Source organism: Phoenix dactylifera, unplaced genomic scaffold, assembly GCF_009389715.1.
Source record: "Phoenix dactylifera cultivar Barhee BC4 unplaced genomic scaffold, palm_55x_up_171113_PBpolish2nd_filt_p 000076F, whole genome shotgun sequence".
Lineage (NCBI taxonomy): Eukaryota > Viridiplantae > Streptophyta > Magnoliopsida > Arecales > Arecaceae > Phoenix > Phoenix dactylifera.
The window spans coordinates 387,344-407,316 of record NW_024067675.1 but is presented as its reverse complement, the minus strand read 5'-3'; the positions used below and the strand labels follow the sequence as shown (position 1 = coordinate 407,316).

General features: G+C 36.3%; 2 protein-coding genes across 2 annotated transcripts; both read right to left on the bottom strand.

The window, feature by feature from the left end:
- Nucleotides 1–2,078: 2,078 nt before the first annotated feature.
- Nucleotides 2,079–8,107, bottom strand: LOC103716478 (cytochrome b-c1 complex subunit 7-2, mitochondrial-like). Its single transcript, XM_008804485.4, has 4 exons — nt 7,868–8,107; nt 7,607–7,764; nt 4,200–4,247; nt 2,079–2,406 (listed from the first exon to the last, which is right to left on the bottom strand). Exons 1-4 carry the CDS (start codon nt 7,971–7,973, stop codon nt 2,338–2,340), a joined length of 381 nt encoding a protein of 126 aa, XP_008802707.4. The 5' UTR covers nt 7,974–8,107; the 3' UTR covers nt 2,079–2,337.
- A 1,673-nt stretch (nt 8,108–9,780) lies between these two features.
- On the bottom strand, nt 9,781–19,108 carry LOC103716471 (adenylyl-sulfate kinase 3). The gene is made up of 7 exons (XM_008804481.4): nt 18,951–19,108; nt 18,696–18,837; nt 17,013–17,162; nt 16,691–16,809; nt 16,519–16,603; nt 14,214–14,260; nt 9,781–10,218 (listed from the first exon to the last, which is right to left on the bottom strand). Exons 2-7 carry the CDS (start codon nt 18,817–18,819, stop codon nt 10,120–10,122), a joined length of 624 nt encoding a protein of 207 aa, XP_008802703.1. The 5' UTR covers nt 18,820–18,837; nt 18,951–19,108; the 3' UTR covers nt 9,781–10,119.
- Between the last annotated feature and the right edge of the window lie 865 nt (nt 19,109–19,973).

The window sequence follows — 19,973 nt, the reverse complement described above, 5'->3', positions numbered from 1 at the left end:
GAAGAAGAAGAAGATACTATCTGTACAGCGGGAGGGGAGGAGAGGGTCGTTTTCAGTCGGAATGGGAGTCGTAGCCGGCGGATTCGTAGGCGTCGGAGGAGGAGGATGAAGAGGAGGAGGAGGAGGAGGAGGAGGAGCGGCGATAGGCGTAGAAGGTGCGGCGTGGCGGGGGCTCGGCGATGGGGAAGCAGAAGAAGGAGAAGAGGCAGAAGGCGAGGCGGCGGAGTTGGTGAAGGGGGAGGCAGCAGAGGAGTTCCAGCACCTGCTCGCTGCTCAACCGCTCTGGGTTGCACGCTACGTATTGACACGCATCCGCCGACACCGTCGCCACCGCCGAAACCCACCGGCTGTTGAACACCATCCTCCTCCTCTCCTCTCTCTCTCTCGCTCGCTCTCGCTCTCGCTATCCCTCTTTCGTGTCTTGGCTTCTTCTCTCCTATTTTTCGCCTTTTCTATCAAGTTTCCCAATTTCACGCGGAAACCCAGAAGGGAAGAAGACAGATGAAAACAGAGGGGGAAGGAACCCCCGGGGTGCCCTTTCTAATTTAACGGTGGATTTAGGAATGCCTGGTTTCGAGGGCATGCCGGCGAACGCCGAAGGCAGACCCTTGACACCGTGGATCCCATATCGTACTATATTTTTATAGTGGCGTCATAGGTGCTCTTATTTTTATTCTTTTTTAAGGTAGCCGTATCAACTCGTCTAAATGATGAGCTGCATAAACCTTTCTACAAGCATAAATACCTGATTCAACGAGATTAAAATATATTAGTAATTTAAAATAATTTATTTATGGAAAAAATCCACTGTATTATATTAAAGCTACGTGTTTAGATAAAATGATCCACCTAACACGAACAATAATTAATTCTGGCGACCTCGAGAACATCACAATAACTTGAAGCTAGATTGGACCAGCTTTTAAAATGAAAAAAATGTAAAATTAGACGTATGAAAAGACGTTCTTAACTGCTTCAACAAGGTACCCTAACATTTTTTGGAAACTGGGAAACGAAAACTCACGAGCTTCACAGTAACCACCACACCATGATGGCAACCGAGACCAAAGCATATGAGTTTCCTGAGCGCATCATATTCCGAACACCATGATTAAAATAGAATCTTTTTTTTGCTGCAATGCTAAAATAGAAGCTTGAACAGCCATTCGACAGTATGAAAACGGGTAGTGGCAAGGTCTACCATCCATTCCGTTAATCTAATTCTATTATTTTTCTCCCTATAGTTGGGATTCACAGTTACAAACCAATCCAACAAAATCTTTAAAGAAAAAAAATACATAAATACACTTCTAAATATCAAATTTTATATTAATACTCTTCCAAAATTAATATTTACATATATATATTCTCGTAAAATACTTATTTTACTATTCTATCCTATTTTTATTTTAAATTAAAATAATAAAAATATTTTTAATAGATAAACATGCAAATAGATCGCAATCCTGGTAGTAAAAAAAAAGACAGAAACAATAACAGAATTTTAAAATTTTATTTTATTTTTAATTAATATAAATATAGTTTTTCTTAACATCATTAGAACAACCATTATATTAGGAACATTTATACAATAATAAAAGTTTACAAAGGTATATATGCAAATATCAATTTTGAAAAAATATTCATACAAAATCTGATATTTAAAAATGTATCTATAAAAAAAACTCAAAAAAAAAAAAAAACCCAGGCACAGATTTTTTACATATGCATATCAAGCTTATCCAGGACAACCCATCATGTGTGAAGCAATCAAGGCCATCAAATCTTGGCCACTTCATTGCCATAAACCGCCAACACATCACAAATCAAATAAGAGCATTGAACAAGCTAAACGGACAAAGTTGTGAATAGCGCGAAGATGATGATGATGATGATGATAAGATCTACTAAGCTCTTTAAAAATCCCCACCCATTCCTTTCAAGTCGATGGTCCAAAGAGTGGCTGCAACAAAGAATACAGAGAACTCCCTGGGATGTCAGTCATGAGATGCGCCATATGATCAAAAGATCTATCTTAAATAGGTATTAACACTACCACCAGTTGTGATTCAAGAAGATATTCATAACTAATAACCATTACTTATTCTCTATTAACCTCCAATAATCAGATAGTCTGTCCATGACGGCCAGGTTTGCCTCCTAATATCTGAAAAATACTTGCGAACGCATATTTCAGTGATGATTACCAAAACAAACACATAAAAGACAGCATCGTACAAAGAGGTTTACATAGACCAAAATCAGCATCCAACGACAGTTTTTTTATTTTATTTGTCGCAATTAATATCAGACAAACTAGCATCCTTGAAAGATATCTCATGGAATGGTGCGCTGATAGAGGGGTAGAGCTCCCAATGCCTCTCGTTCTGCCCTCTCCTTCTTCACCTGCAATGAATACAAAATTGCCAGTTACATAAAATGAACTTACATAATAAGCCAGCCGGTTCCATAGCATGAACTTACATAAGCTGGAAAAGAAAATTTATAGAATCAGCGGCTCAACTTGTCATTCATCAGATACTCTGTTTATCAGTCAAGTGCATTGCATGTGCTGATTGCTAGAAGTACCATAATCAGAAGGCGAATTACAGTTGTCCAGTCTGTTACGATCACATTATGGCAACAATTTCAGATATAATGCTAGGTTGATCAGCGGTTGGGTCTTCCTGATGTCAGAGAGACAAAAAAAGAGAGGCAAAGTTTTAAGTTCTGGCAGGAGAGGGGGCATCCTGGCCATCCCCCCATTAATGTGAGAAAATAGGGCCGGGACAGGGTGGGGGGGTAGAGTAGGGACTCCAAAACTTATACTCACGAAAAGAGTGAAAAAAAGAGGAAAGAAAGTAAGGAAAGTAGGATGAAGAAAAGGAAAAAAAATGAAAAGAAAGAATGAAAGAAAGAGAGAAGAAAAAGAACGAAAGAAAGGAAGGAAAAAAAAGAAAGAAAGGAAAGAAAAAGAAGGAAAAGAAAAAAATAAATAAAGAAAGAGGAGAACCAAAGAAAAAAGATAAGGAAAGAAAGAAATGTGGAAGAAAAAGAAAGGAAGGAAAGCAAGAAGAAAAAGAGAGAAAAAAAAAGAGAGAGGAAAGAAGAAGAGGAGAGAGATGGAGGATATCTACGGAGATGCATAATCGGGACCGTTGCCGGGACACAGCTCGACAGAAAGGCATTCCGTTCCATGGAGAAACAAGAACATCTCCATCCCATGGGATTTAAAACCATGGAGAGATGTAGTAGTGATTGCAACTGTTGAAGATAATAAGACTTAAGGGAAGAAAGAGATAGAGGACTAGAGATAGGGATGAAAGAGGCAGACACCATTTAATTGGTAGTTGGAGGACAGAGGCTTTTGTTCACCATGAATCCAGTATGCGCAAGCAAATGTGGACTATCTAATGGTTGCCCGAGATTCCATCAATTAGTGAGATGAATGAAATTTAATTATTCAAATGGCTACATTTCTTATTTCTTCCTTAAAAAGAATGAGCATAACGAGTGCAAATCACCAAATGAAGCATGCATTAAACTCATTTTCCTTTTATCAGACTGAACGGAAAGGTGTGGCAGGCACACCCTCAACCTGTGTATTGGCTTTTAATAGCAGAGCCACCAAAGCATTTTGCTTACATGAAACAGAAAGTAATACCAGTTTCAAGTGAATATATGAAAAACAGAAAGGCTTGCAACATAGGTGTACTTAAATGTAGCATATTATAGTACATGCAATATCTTCAGAAAAGGACAAGTAAATTAAAAATACAATCTGTTTGTTAAACCATATCAATTAGTATAATTATCAATTAGTATATTATACATTATATATTAATATAATCACATATACAGAACATTAAGCACACTGAGTTTTCAAATTGACTAGCCATATGTTCATCTAAAAGCTTCAGCAGATTAAAAGGCAATGCTGATAAGCAAATGTTAGCAGACTTCAAACAGCTAATCATTAAAAATAGAATTTATTATTAAAAAGGCATATAAAATATTGCCTTAGATTGCATTATGATGCAACTCCAATCAATCAGCAGAGAAGAGAAAAAGGTTGTCCACCTAAAAGGTTTGAAGAGGCAAATTGCAGAAGGACATCACCATATAAACATAAATTCTAAGTAATCATAGAAGCTGACTGACAAAAACTCAAGGCAGAATTTGCTCATAGAAACACTTACAAGAGCCAACATATCTTTAAGATAGCTTCTAAATGGCGTCTGTAATGCCTGCAAAGAAGAAGAAAATAAAAAATGGTTGGTATTGGTGATTCATATAAATGTGAAAAGCAAAACTATATGATTGAGTTGACACTATATACATGATTACACGGATTTTTTTTTAGCAATTGATGCAGGGAAAAAAAGAGAAGGATTCTAATCTATTAGTGGGAGGACCATTTTAAAGTATGGTTGTTACTTATCTGGAGAACAAAGGAGGAACCATAAAAAAACATGCAGCTACATTGTCAAAATACCTATGGATATTATTACACGAGTTGGATTATTCATAGAAAACAAAAGGATTTTATGCTACAAACTTGGATGTCCTATGCAAGTACACGAACATACATTATTAAGTTATATCTATGTTTGAAAAATGATAGTATAGCGTACAATAAAGAAAGGTCGAGAACAAGGGCTGATTCACATATAATCTTTAAATAATTTTATGGATAAAGCCAGAGTAGTTAGCCTATAAAGGAAAATGCCATGCAGACATATGACAGGATCAACTGATTTCTCAACATGAATCCTAAGACCATCTTAGGATAGTTATGCTCTTCAGTTTCCTATGTAGTAAGTCTCTTGAAAAAGTGTTATTAAACAAATAGATTGAGTTGATGAAACAAACAAGGACAACACCAAGTTCTCTGAAGTTTGCTTTGCAGGTTTCAGAATTCTTTTCTGTAAAAAGTAATTATTTTTCATCCAGTTGAATCAAAAGGAATCCTACAAATACTGGTACCAGCACAAGTGTCATTTACAACTTGGATGCTCAACCAGGCAGACGAATCCATGAAGCATGGACTTGTGGACATATACAATAATTTAAATGTTTCATGATTTTAATGAGTACAACAGTGAAGATGTACAATAAAAGTATATCTGGGCCAATAGGTGCGCAAGGAGTGGATAATTGCCTGCTTGTGATCAATAAAGATTTTCGCTTGAATTCATATATTGACTTGTCAACAACTAACTTAGATTAATAGCCTTGATGCACTGCAAGAAAAGATTTCTTTCTAAGTATAGGATTATCTGACAACCCACATATAGACTCAAGTTTCACATAAATGAAGTTGACAATGGTGAAGGGGTTCTCTCAAGTAGCAAAAAATCATGCTGGATCAACAAAAAATTTCAGAATTTGGAAGGATTTAGACTTTAGCATATTTTGGTCAGGTACTAAAGTTGAGTCCGTGACAAAGATTGTCCTGTTTTGTATAGTCCTAACAATACTAATAATGTGGAGTATCTTTAAGGTGGACTTGAGTCCGTGAATGCAACTTAGGACTAGGCATGCACATGTGCATGCATTGCACATCTGTGTTTGATGTAGGTCATCTATGTGCAAAGTTGGCATGGCTAAGTATTCAGAATGATCCCACTCATTTTCATAGTGATGTTTTTTTGGTGCAACCAAATTGGGAGCTGTGTTCCCTCTCATATTCTGAGCACAGACCAAGATAATCCTCAAATCATGCTTCCATATTAAAAAGATGTTAACTGCTGCCAAACAAAAGATTGGCAGGAATAGTATCCAGAAGATGGTATCTATGTCGTTCCTCCACATTAGATTCTTGCCTCAAAATCCATCGTGAAGCATTATTTATGCAAGATAACAAATAAGATCATTTAGTAAATATAATGATGCATAGTATTTTATCAAATGTGTATAGCCATGTATTTTAATTACTCATAACATCTTCATTTCTGGGCACTGATAACTAAATTCAAAAATATTATGTTTTATATTCAAAAGAGCATGCCTGCAGATTTACATAATGGGTCATTACAGTTATAATCTAATTCTTTTGAATTTATTAATATTTACAATATTCCTAACTTCTGGGAAGTTGATAAAGGCTAGGATGTTTGTAATTTAGATATAATCATGATATATCAAAACTTGAGCTGGAACCAATTTGAATGAACGTGCCTCTAGTTATGTCAAAATTCCTATTTTTTCTTGAAAAATACGGAAGGCCTTTTCAAAATTAAATGAAAATAACACGCTGACAGGTTTGTTTATGACTGTGGAAGAACAATTATGGTACAATACTGAAAAATGTAATCCTCAAAATATATACAAAGGCATAAAGAACTCTTAAAAATGGGGTTTACATATTGAAAAATAACTTCTCCCACCTCAAACCCACAGTCCACAAACTTCAGATCAAGTAAAAGTGTTCGTAAGTTGGAGATAATAGGGATGTTGGAGAATGAATCATGTAAAATCAACAGAACTTCATAAGTTCAAGCAGCTTCAGGCATTTCAAAGCGCAACAACAGCACAACACTGCAACAATGGTTAGTCAAAGATGGTACATGATTCACACCGTGTGTATCATACTGAATTCTTGGTGACCACACAACTTGATCCAGCATGAACTTAATTAAGAGGATCTCAAAAAATAATAGTTACTTAATAATTACTTCTAGACACATTCCTTTTATTCTTTCCTTTGTTACAAAAGACTTATATTCTGCTCTCCAAAACCACTGACATGTGCCGTGACAATCCATCCTTCGCCCCCTGATCAGTGCAATGGAATGTGTCTCTTTATCTATCTCTTGAATCGAAATGGGAGCAGGTTTGAAAAAGAATTTTAGAGTGCCTAAGGTTGGGCCAGGAGTGTCTCTTAATGCCTTCTTTTTTCTTCCCTTCAGAGTTATTTCACAAAGACTTGCCATAATAAGGGAGAAGGAGAAACAGGCACACTTGAAGAGTAAAGTACAATGGAAGAGTATTTTATGAGGTACTTACCACATTTTGTCAAGAGCACCATGCATAACTTGGCCAAAACTAAAAGTTCCATCAGCAATAGCCATATACTTAAGGAGGGCCTAGAACACTACTACTAGGCCCTTCTTTGGACATAACTGGTTCTCATAGAAAACTCAAAGGGCAAGTTTTTCAATGCCGTCAATATAACTGCATCTAATATTACATCCTGATTTTTTTTTTTTTTTTGCAGATCCCTCTAGAGAAACATTCTACATCAATAAAAAAAAAAATCTTTTTTTTTTTTGCTATCGCATTTCACATAAACAAAAGAAGAATCCAATTCTACAGAAGGAATCAAAGCAGACCCATAAAAACAAGAATCAGGTGCCACATGACCGATCGATCTTCTTTAGATTTCCACACATCGTTCATAATCACTAAAAGCCTATATTTCGGATATTATCTCATCTAAATCAAAGAAGCATCGAATTATAAAAGAGCACGCTAGCGAATCAATCATTTTATCAAATAATACCAATATTAACACAAATCAGGAACCACGTAAGATCTCTATCTTCTTAGATTGCCCCCAAGAAAACGAGTTAAGGCAAAACGAGAACATCGAAAAAGAACGGACCTGCAAGTCCTCCGGCAAGTACTCGTGCTTCATGGAGAGGTCCATGGCGCGCTTGAGGCGCTGGTTCCTGGCGTCCACCACCTCGCGCGGGAGCCGGGCCAGCGCCTCCTTGATGTCCAGCTCGTACATCGGATCGTAGAGATCATCGTAACGCAACCCTAGATCGAAAGGGAAAAATAACCATAAAACAAATCAAAATCCATCTCCAGACCAGAAACCCTAAGAGAGAGAAAGAGAGAGAGAGAAGAGGGCAGATCGGACCGTATTTCTTGAGGCGCTTGGAGACGGCCTTGTAGTGCTGGGCGGCGAACCAGTTTCGGCGGGGGTTGAGAAAAAACGATTGCAGCCACGACGACGACGACGCCATTCCAACACGACCTCCACCAAACCCCTCTCTCTAGCTCTTCTTCCCTTCGGCGGCTGCGGTGGCTGTTCCTCCTCCCGTCCTTCCTTGTGCCTTTTATGTAACCGTTCGATGTATCAGGCGTGAAAATAGAAAGTCGCAAGCAATCGAGAAACGAACGGTGCTCGACGGCTGTGTGGCTTTTTTATTATTTATTTTTGAGAAAAAAATTAATAATTTATCCCTTACCCTCTCTCTTTTCTAAAGATTCAGATCTACTAAGAGGGACTCAAGAGACCATCTATGTATGGAAAATGTGGAGTTGTCTACTGCCTTCCGTGATATATTATCTGTTGTATCCTACATATTATATATAGTACTTTCGTTCTTACAAAAAAAATTTAAAAAGAAAAAAAAAAAGATGGACCAATTGTCAAAACAAATATAAGAATTCACCTATTGTCCTCCCATACACATGTCCCAATTGTCACTCGCCATGTTACCCTTTTTTTTAATTTAAACTATTCAAAAATAAAGATGAGAATTCATCCATCATCCATTGTACACATGTCTTCGAATTTAGACTAGTCCCTCAAACCTGATCCACCTAATAATTTCTTCCTAAACAAATCAAAATGGTCGGGTACTAATTAAGAGAATTGTATCTATCAAAATTGAGCCTCCGTCTTTTGCCTAAAGTGAGAAGGGATTATATATCGCAACCAAAATTTTAGCTAGATCTCGTGGATTGTACCGAAAATCGTCTTTAGTAAATAGGGCTAGATGGAGATTGAGTCGTGCTAAGAAGATAAGATCTTTAGCTACTGAGATAGTTGATTTTTGAAACTTGAACTATTTGTTATAGACATGTATGACTAGCATCTACTTTATATAGGAAGATTTTGTTTACGGATGGAATGTGCATAAGCTTTATTTAATTAGGGTATTGCAACTATGTTGATTGAATGTGGAAATATTGCATAATGCATGTATAGATACATATAACATCACTGTTTGGTCCATGTAGAACTGCGCTTGGTTGCTAAAATAGGCTCAGCTATAAACTCTATATTATTTAGAACATCAAATTAAAATAGTTAATTGGTGTAATTCATGATTACATAATCCTATACTGAACTTTTATTTTTTTTGTTATTTTTAGATGTCTGGACAATGCCAAATTAACACATGACCAGCTTGAAACAATCAACAGTCTTTTTTTTTCTTCCTATGGGATTTGGACCGGCTCACTTCAAAGTTACTTCTAGATATTTATGAATATATGCCCAGTCCAACCTCTAATTCTATAATTTTGCTGGTTGTACCAGTCCAATCCACAATCTTATAGAATTTTTAGTCTAATCATCCAAACAAATTCTAGGGTGAAAGCTTCAATTTGCATATGGTTTATGCTTAATGGTTTGGTGCAATTTTCTAATCTGAATTATAATTTATAGTAGGCATCTTTGCCAGCTGATTGTTTTTTGGGTGATGTGCCCTGAGATGTTTCCACCAAAAGCAATGATTTGATTCATAACAATAAGGCAAAGTTCTATTTTATTTTGTATATAGAGGCATTGTTCCTGTATGATTACAGGCCTATGTAGATAATCGTGGTTCTTTTGATGTTTCTTTTTTTTCTTTTTTTTTTTCTCCTTCCTCCTTCCTCCTTCCTCCTTCCTTCCAGTCAATTCACATGCTTTGCGTTGACTCCTGCTTCACGACACAAGGGCAATGCTTTCCTTTTCCCTTGCGATGATCGTGGTGCCATTGGTGCATACAACGCTTTCACCAATTAGAAAGATCTCATCTCTTCTAGCTATTACTTTGTTCAATAGAAATATTATTTTTTACATTGAAAGGAAAAAACATGATTTAGTCTGAACTCTGAAATGGTAAATTCAGCAGTATAATTGCGACACACGAATCTTCGGCAAGCCAAACATCAGGCATCACTATTTTAACAAAGTAGCATCCATCTAGATATAGTTTTTCTGGCCAAATAATTATTTTGACCAATGAGCGAATAGAGATATTATAATAGCTCAAATGTATGTGTGGAATGGTTTCATGTTCATGGTGCGACAATTACAAAGAATAATCTCCATCATTGAGGACTGCAAGATAATGTGAGTTTGCTGCTCAGCAATAAAGTCTACACATATCTTTGCTACTCTTGCAGAAACCCTTTGTCCTCTAAATAAGTTAGAACTTGTCTTGCCATGTCAGAGGGAGGAGGGCAAAATCCATTTTCTGGTTTTATCTCTATCTGCAAGAAAATAATGAATATTATTAGATTAGGCATATAGCTGCTAAATAAACTTGTATACATGAATTATAACTCTCAAGTACAAGCATGTGAAAGACAAAAAATACACGATACGGTAGCTTCGTTGCATAACCATGATCCAAAGGAAAAGCTCCAATCCCTTCTTGTTTAGTTATTTTGCAGGTAACTGTAAACTTTCTTATGAAGTAATGGTGTACATGCACTGACATTATAGGCACACAAGTAACAATGCAACTAACTTTCTTATAAGAGTTTTTTTTTAAAAAAAAAAAACTAATGCAACTAAGATCATAAAACCATGGCTTAAGAAAATTTGAATAGCAATGTATGTAGATGGATCTGATTTTGTTTTCCTATGTTTCGTTCCTGATCTTAATCTTTTTGGGACAAAATCTCGAACAAAATTTATTGATCTTCAACGTGAACCATTTTAATCTAGTATCTAGGCACCATGTTTCAGATGAACAGAAACCATTCACCTAACTGGCCTACCATACAGTACTGGATGTCAAAACCATTATGTACCATCACAGGATATTTAATACCACTAGTATCTGGAACACACGATATGCTTGACGGATAGTCGCTTGTAATCCCATCAACTGATAGATTGTTTGAGATTTTTTTTGTAATTTCTGTAACACATTCCTTTTTTAATAATTTACAATTATGTAACTGATAAAAACACTTGTATTTTTTGTAGACATACCAAATCCCCCCACCCCACAAGCAAGTGCATACAAGAATGCACGCATGCAATGCATGCGTGCAAACAGGCACGTGCGCAAACACACGCATAAAAACAAGAGAAAAAATTGGAACAGGACTAGGGGAGAGGTGGAAAGAGAAGAACAGTATTTACTGAAAAAGGGATACTATTTATGAAGCATGTTGTTGCCTTCCCACAGGTCTGATGTTATATATAGTAGAGATTAGATATTAATGTTAAACCGTTCCTTCAAATTCTCTCTTTTTTTTTAAGCTTTTTATCATGCATGCATTGTTTGCAACCTGAATATATCATATCATTTTCTAGAACAGCTTTCTTTGAGTTTAAAATACATGGAAGAACATAAAACACTTGATATATTGTTGGATAAGACATGCTCTGGCTGAAAACAAAATCTGTATAATATCTACAGTTTCATCATTGCAAAAAAGGAGAAAAAAGGAGCAATCAGATTCAGAAGATCATGAGTTTTGACAAAGTAATAATTGATCAATACAACATAATTATAGCAGATAATTTTAGTAAATAATTAATGAACACAGTCAACCTTGGAGAGTTCTTATTTATTTGTAACAATTTTACTCCATGAGAGACAACAATTTTACTCCACAAGAGAAGTATTTGTCAGAAAATCAGATGGTGTGTAAGAATATTTGTGTCAGCAAAGTATAATCTTATGGTAGCAACCAATGGCTGGAGATGGAGAAAAATACCAATTATTTGAAGTATACAATCTTTTTCTCCTTGAAGAGATGAATATAAATCAAACTTATAGAAAACAACCACACTGCAAAATGATGTCACTGAATTCCTTGAAACAAAGTTCGTCGCCTCATTACTGGACCCTGTACTAGTACCATACTGGTATATTGCCAGTATGCCCGGTACAAGGGTCAGTTCGGAGTACCGACTACAGAGACTCGGTATACCCTCGTACCAAGTCTGGTTTAGTACCGGCACGGTATGACATGTCCATTACAAGGTGACATGCCCCAGTGCGGCATACCTTACCTTGAAATGCGGTAATTGAAGATTTTCTTTTAAAAATTATATGAGTTAACTTCATTTGTTTCTTATTATTCTAGAATAGAATATTTTTAGACATAATCACTGCACAAAGAAGCATCCTGCTTTATTATCATCTTTCCCCATGATAATCAAATGCATAAAAGCCTGAGAAGTGAGGAGAATAGACAACATTAATATCAATTAAGGGAAAACATCAAGGTATCAAGTTTGCATTGATCCCTTGGTTACCTGGTCTTTTTGTCTTTCCAGAATAGATTACGTTGGTTTGAATAATTTATTCAAAAATACTCCATGTTTACATGTATTGTACAAACTTCAGCTAAGTAGGATACTTTGGAATGCTGACACTAAATATTCAAAGTCTAGAACTTTGATGTAATTTGGCAAAAATGCTGATAATATGTGACAGATATAATAAATGCAGTTTGCTAGATATCCTATTCATCAGATATATCTAAGAAACATATTGTCATATTCAAGATTCACCGTCTCGGTACCGGACCCCATACTGGTGCCACACTAGCATAGTGTTCGTACGGTACAGAATTTTTTTGGCGTATCGAGTGTCGGTATGCCACCCGTACCGGATACCGATACAGAATCGGTACAGTACGGTATGCCCCGTACTGCCCAGTTCGGGTCGGTACGGCGTACCATGGTCCTCCATGCACATGTTAAACCTAAAGAGATGTATATGGCCATTTACATATGATGTAAGGGCTAAAAAGTGAAAATCAAGTATAAAGCCCTTTGACTACTAATTCTATAATATCTGCACTAAATGCATTGTAATCCATTAATTCTTTCTCCTTTTCTTCTACTTATCTCGGTCACTTTGATTCAGACCATGCCAAGCAAGATATTTTCACAGATGAGACTCCCTGATAAAGGTTTAAATCCCAAAACTGTGTTTTGAAAATTGATGATCAAATTAATTTTTACCGGTAAATACTCATGGGAATATCAGAACTACATGGCCCAAAACATTGTTGGCTTGATCTGCTTTTGTTGCTCTACTCAAAACAACATGAACTTGTTCAGATGTATATAGCCATGCATAGTTGATTGAAAGGGATCGAAGCAAGTCAAAACCATTTGTTTGTGCCTACTTTAGCATATGACAGTCCACGCTTGCCTCTTCAGAGCATCCAATTCAATTCGAACCCAAACAAGACATTTTTTTTAAACTCAAAAGAAACTTATGCTAATCTGATAGTACTCTCTAACCTTTTATTCTGCTTGTCAACAATGTAATTTGTAATCATTTGCATTCAGAATTCTTGTTGCATACATTTCAACTTGACATCTAGCCTATTACTAGTGTCTCAAAGAGGAAAGCAATTCCATATACTAAATCTTGTCATCTTCACACTTTGTCTTCCTTCTTTCCAAGACTATGAGAACTCCCAAGCATTGGTCTGCAGCTGCCCAAACTTAATCTGTAACCAGTAATATATTACTTCCTACCTATATGTAGTATTCACCCAAATGATTACTAGTCCTGGTGGATTATTAGAAAGAAAAATTATCATCATCTTTTGAGTGTTAGTGTCAGGTTGGTAGATGGAAGATTCTCTTTGGTTGCAGAGCCTTCTTGACTTGTGTGTATTTCATAGCTTATCTCATGCTGATAAGTTTTGGATGGTGAAGATAATAAGAAGTCTGGACACAACAATTTTTCATTACACTTGGAACTTCTCAAACCTTGTTATGTTACAGGTTCTGCAAGAAAAAGCAAAAACAGTATCAGAGATATTATTATTTTCTTTTACTTTTAAGGCTTTTTACGGTTTTAACATATTTCTTTTGTCTTTCAAATTTCAAGTTGTCAGAACATGGACTGTGTCCAAACTATTTTGATCCGAAACTGATCTACTCAAGCCAAAATCTCCACCTAGATCGCATTTTCAAGCCTTCCCCAAGAAATTTCTATAAAGAGTTTCTAATGCAAATATAAAAGAATATTAGACATGCACATCATGAGTGACCAGTTCTGTAAAAATTATTTTTTCAATCTTTAACACCATAAAGGAAAAGTAATTCAATTCACAACATGCATAACTTCATATAATTAATTCATGGGTGTGTTATAATGGATAATAAACTATATCCCGAGTTTTGCCTTGTATTATGTGGGCAAACAACAAAAAGTATTTCCTGATGTATGCTGCATATATGGAATGGCAATATATATTAATAAAAAATGAAGATGTACCTCACAATTTAAAGGTCGCTCATATGGATCATCTATTCCGGTAAAACCTGCAATGCAAATTAAACTTTAGAAGATACGACATAATTATGCAAAATATGTAGGAAACATATCCTTCACTAAAAGAAAATGACACAGACAAGCAATGTTCATTAACTTCTGAAGGTTTCACCAGTTAAGCTCCTATATGCAAGAACAAATGAAAAATGTAACAACTGAAATTGACTCATTGGCAATATTGAGTGGTTCGTACTCTATGGCTTACTTGAGGCAATACTTAAAATTAAAAATAAAGCAGTATATCTTAGACTTTCAAGAAACCAATTTGAGTTTATAAGAAATGACAAGTTGGATTTGATACTTTACCAGCTGTTTTTTTGCTTTTCTGGAAAGGGGTCAGGGATTTTAAGAAAAGAAAGTATAAGTTGTGACAACATAGAGCTGGAAATATATTTATGTTTCACACCTTAAAATGTAAAATTGGTGAAGGATTCTTAAATCCGATCCAAAACAGATAATTAAGGCTTTTTAAGGGACTAAATTAGTATAGCATAGAATATTATCAACCCTAGCATGCAAAAAATGAAGAAAAAGATGAAAACTTTTCCAATGGCACTCCTTGCAATAGTCAACATAATGTAATGGTGGCCTCATCATGAGAAAGCGAATGACATGCTTCCCACAACAACCAACAAGTACCTAAGCTTAACAACTTCTTTGATGAATAGAATAAAAATTAAAAAGAAAGAAGTCTGTTATGATTTTAAAAGAATCTGTTGTATTAAGTTGCAAAAACTGAAAGCACATTGTCACGTGGTTGGGTTGCACGCAAGGCCAAGCAATGTTATTTTTTCTATTTATGCTTTGCAAAAAAAACTTCCAAATCAGTTTCTACATTCCCATAATACTGAAGCGTGACCTTTCTTGCATTCTTCGGGGCACCTACAAATTGTCACAACTTGATGAGGATTTCTGCTGGCCCAAAGGTAGGTAATGTTGTAAGTTGTAACATTTTTTCAATCAAATGAGAATCATAACAAACAACTTTCTGAATGTACATCAAAGGCCTCTTACTCTAATGCTACAACAAGATCAACATTTGCGGCTCCTGTTCTACTACCTTCATCCTCGGGTGAAGCCATTGTTGGGGTTGGCTCACCAAACAAGAGGCGTACTGCAAGATAACAATTAGGGGAAAATAGATGGTCTGTAAGCTCAACTCATGGCCTCCCAATGCTTGAGGGTGGAGAAGGCTGCAGATTGAAAATATTGCTGGATGGATGTATTGAAGAAAAAAATATTTCTGTTAAAAAGATGAATAAAACCTGCTACTGTTTGTGAAGATGTTGAAGGTATCAAAGATAGACTCATGAGAGATCCTGGTTAATCATGAGATCTAAAATCATGATGATGAGGCTCTTTCATATAAGAAAACACCACTTTTAATAAGAAAATCATCATTTGCACTTGCCATAACAAGCTTATATCCAACAAAGCCATGAATATCAACATGGGTATTTCTTTTACTTAACAGTCCAGATAGTTTTAAAGTTTTCAACAGAGTAGTCTGATGCAGGTATTCTGAGCTACCAAGCATTCTCATGAAACACATCAAGCACTAAGATGTGGAAAATGCTTAGAACATTAGAGAAATGCACAGGATGCATATTGAAAGTGACCTAAAAATGTTGTTAATATATAATATAATTGAAAGGGTGTTTTCCACAACAGACAGATGTTCTTCCAATATGGTGATCTAAGTTCTCATCAACTTGTTATATAAAAATGAAACCCTGTTAGGGACAACACACAACAAATTTCAATAGAGATACAAGTATGGGCCTGGGGAGCCCCCTGTCCAGAAATGGTGACAGAGCCAGGGATGTGATTATGACCAGTTCATGGGAATGTGTTATAAGCATGATATCACCTTTTGGTAGAATTTCACAGGAATCACAATGTTATTGATTTGTATGCTTTATTTTTTAATGCAATCGACATAATACTGCATGCATCATAAGCAAGAATAAGGAGCTAATAAGATATCAATAAACATGCTCATGCATACTCAGAAAGAAAACTGGAAAAATCAATATAACCATGATGCATTACTGATACGGAAAAGAAATAAGCACATTAAAATTTTGGTTTTGTGTGCTCTTATGCTGAGAGGCAAAGTAACTCTGCAGACTCAAGTATTCTATACAGGGCAGAACCTAAATAGTTGGAAAAAGGCCAAATGGTTGGGGTAAGTATTATATACAGGCATACATGTTCCATTCTAGGTCTGGTAAAACGAAAAATTCACCTTTTATCTTTCCTGCACGGGCAAGCTTGTAAAGGCCTTTAGGATCCCTTGCTTCACACAGTTCTAAAGGCATATTCATGAAAACCTACAAAAAATTACAATAAGTTTAAATCGTTATTGAAATAAGTTTGATTTTGGTTTAAATAAACACACTATGATGGAAAACACTGACTTCGATGAAACTAGCATCTGGCAATAATGCACGACAAGAGTCCCGGTCTCTCCTATAGGGAGAGATCAAACTTGCAATACAGATTAAACCCGCATCAGCGAAGAGCTTAGCCACTTCACCTAAAAGAAGAGAAGTATCTTAAAATCATTGAAAAGGTAAAAAGGAGCATGAAAAATGCATCCTAATACCCAAAAGAAAGTTCACTAAGTGATAAAATTAATTATTGTTTCAAACTACTTATTTTTCCTTTTGCTTCTTTTCCATAGAAAAAAATAAATGTAACTCATTGTCATGATTAGTTATATTACAAATATATACTGACCAACCCTGCGTATATTTTCTGCACGGTCTTCAGCTGTAAATCCAAGGTTCTTGTTTAATCCATGCCTAAGGTTGTCACCATCAAGGACGTAAGAAAGCTTTTCTCTAGAGTGCAACTCTCGACCCAATGTACATGCCAAGGTGCTTTTCCCTGGATAAACCAAAAATTAAATTCAGAAGTAGCTTTAGATTTGTTTGGATTGACTACAACCATCATTACTAAACAATTTAGCATGCCTTAGGCAGAATCAAGTCATAAATTTATTAAAAAGGGTGTACAATATCAAAAGTTTTGAGAAAATGGAAATGGACAGATTTGTTGAATAGAATTGCTATAGTTCACAAACTATTCCATCTCCAATTTATAGTCTCCTCTTTAAAACCATTTACATCTAGCAACCAAACATCTCCAAGAAAATCTAGTTTTTCCAAAACTATGGATTTTTAAGTTTTCACAGATTCAAAAGTTCAAGCACTGCACTTGAGATTTCTAGGAGAGAGGTTGCAGCGCCCAAGAATTAAAGAATTCAAGAGGAGGAGGGAACAACAGGAAGAATTAAGAAAACCATAGCACGTTTAGAATTCAATTATGGAGACATTCCCAATTTCATGTCGTTAAAAATATTTATGGATTCCATTCAATATACTTCTAGGGGACTTACACAGGTGTCTATTGAACTTCAGTAAGTAATGTTTTCTAAATGGTAAACATAATGTAAGCAAGAATGGGTAGCATGCAGATTTAAAAACAGCCAGCAAAAGATCCAAAGAAATTATGCATTTGATAATTAGGGACAAAGGAACTAAAATTTATTATAATTGCATGCAAAAATAACCAGCCTTAGTACAACTAAGAAACTAAATATAGAGGTATCTCACATTCCCATCACTCAAGTCTCTTTGTCCCGGAAGTAAGTTAATAAGTTATATTTCATTTGTCAAACAACAGAAAACAGATAAAGTTATATTAACCAAGAATTACACAGGAGTTGTGATGCAATTCATGTTGCAAAGAGATCATCACATTCACCAACCTAAGATAATAAAGAAAAGATGTAGCATCCCAAGGAAAATTATTTCTATATGAATTCTAAAAATAGTGTATAAGATACAAAATCACAACACTAGTTGCAGATAAATATGTGAGAAAATTGGTCGAATTTGGGAATCTACAGCAACAATTTCAAAAAACTTGCATTTCATTCACCACAAAAAATAAAAGAAAATGCATTTTTGAATAACAACATGTTTCTGTCAGTGGCTTAGCAGACGATCCATAAGACCATAACCAGCCAGGCAGCCATCATGTGGAAAAATGAAAGCTGCCGAATCACATTGCTTGCTAATTCTAGATATCGTTCCATGAATTCAGAATAAATTGGACCTACATTTAATTGCGACAATTGGTGCCACAACAATCTAGTCTCAAAGAACACAGATTAGCAAGAACATATGGAAACCAACAGCCATTAACTTTTATCATTAGTGTATATCTGTAATTTTAGAAAAAAATTTCTTCAGCAATCGTTGTTTCAATAAGCGCATATCCACCGTATCCCACAGCGTTAGCGACATGACATCCTAATTCCCTGATTTTACTGGATCATAATCAAAATTCAAGATTCTTTTTTTATTCATATTTCTGATTAAAGAACCGTTCTTTTTAAGTTTTTTTTTGACAAACCTGAACCGCTGAGACCCGTGATCCAAACAACACAACCTTTTTGCTTCAGCAATTTCTGCCTATCGAGCTTCCCGACCGAGCATTCTTGCCAGAAGATGTTCGTCGACTTCCCAACAGAAGCCATTGCTAATTCCTCGCCAACCTGAACCGATCGGGGAAAAAATAAAAAAGAAACATCAAATCAAGAAAAATCGCACCAATGTGAAGAAAGATCGAGAATCGAAGCTTATAGCAAGAAGGGGAGATGGGAAATACCTTGGGAGCACGCAATTCGTTCCGCTTCTCTTGGAGTTTAAACGAGCACAGTGACACGAGAGGGGCAGAGGCCGACGGATCCGTATCTATAAATAAAGGAAGTGGTTGCGCGATGAAATCCGTGGGATTCGGAATCTCGAATTGGGCGTGCAAACTGCGATACACGCTCGAACGGGAACCGGTTGGGAAGTCATCAGCGTATCAGACGGTCAGGGTAAAAAATAGAGAGTATCGTAGCATGGCCCCTTCCAAGAAAATATTATTTATAATTTGCTATTTTTAAAATAAATTTTGTAAACAATGAATATATTTAATGGATACACATGTCTTACGTGCCAAGACGCGGTTCTTGTCGCAGCATTATGATGTATAAGATATCAACTGTTGTGGGATGGGGTTCCGAACTTTAGTCCCACATCGGCTAATCAGCGGAAAGGTCTGTGCCTTAAATGGGAGGCTCAATAACCTCTTCTCTTTCCCTGCTCGGCTGGTGTGCGGACTGTTGCCGGGGTGAAAACCCCGCAACAGATGGCGCTAGAAGGAGGGCCCCGGCCACGCACAGACCTTCCCACTTGGGGGGGCTGTGTTGTAGGATGGGGTTCCGAATTTTAGTCCCACATCGGCTAATCAGCGGAAAGGTCTGTGCCTTAAATGGGGGGCTCAATATTCTCTTCTCACCGAGGCGCCTTTTGGGGGCAAAATCGTGAGGGGTGGAAAGGGTGGTCCCACCCGAGCGCCACCAGAGGGTGGACCCCCGGGAGCGGTCGACGATCCCCGATCCCCAGAGCGGACAATACCTCGGTGAGGACGCAGTCGCTTTCCCTACTTGACTGGTGTGCGGACTGTTGCCGGGGTGAAAACCCCGCAACATCAACCATCAGCAGCATGATAGATATAAATTAATATGTCAATATCTTGTTTTATATTGGTAGATATATTGGTAGATATATGTAATTTCTGTTTCTATAATTTTTTTTAGATGCTATTAAATATATAGGTAAATTTTATTGTATGATGCAATAG

Bases quoted from the DNA above. Each gene is read 5' to 3' on its own strand.
- LOC103716478 (XM_008804485.4), bottom strand. From the start codon at position 7,973: ATGGCGTCGTCGTCGTCGTGGCTGCAATCGTTTTTTCTCAACCCCCGC. The intron at 4,248-7,606 runs GTCCGTTCTTTT...TCTTCTTTGCAG, and splicing joins ACTTGCCGGAGGACTTGCAG to GCATTACAGACGCCATTTAG. The intron at 2,407-4,199 runs GTAAGTGTTTCT...TATTCATTGCAG, and splicing joins TTAAAGATATGTTGGCTCTT to GTGAAGAAGGAGAGGGCAGA.
- LOC103716471 (XM_008804481.4), bottom strand. From the start codon at position 18,819: ATGGCTTCTGTTGGGAAGTCGACGAACATCTTCTGGCAAGAATGCTCG. The intron at 16,810-17,012 runs GTCAGTATATAT...CTCTTCTTTTAG, and splicing joins AGAAAATATACGCAGGGTTG to GTGAAGTGGCTAAGCTCTTC. The intron at 16,604-16,690 runs GTCAGTGTTTTC...AATTTTTTGTAG, and splicing joins CAGATGCTAGTTTCATCGAA to GTTTTCATGAATATGCCTTT.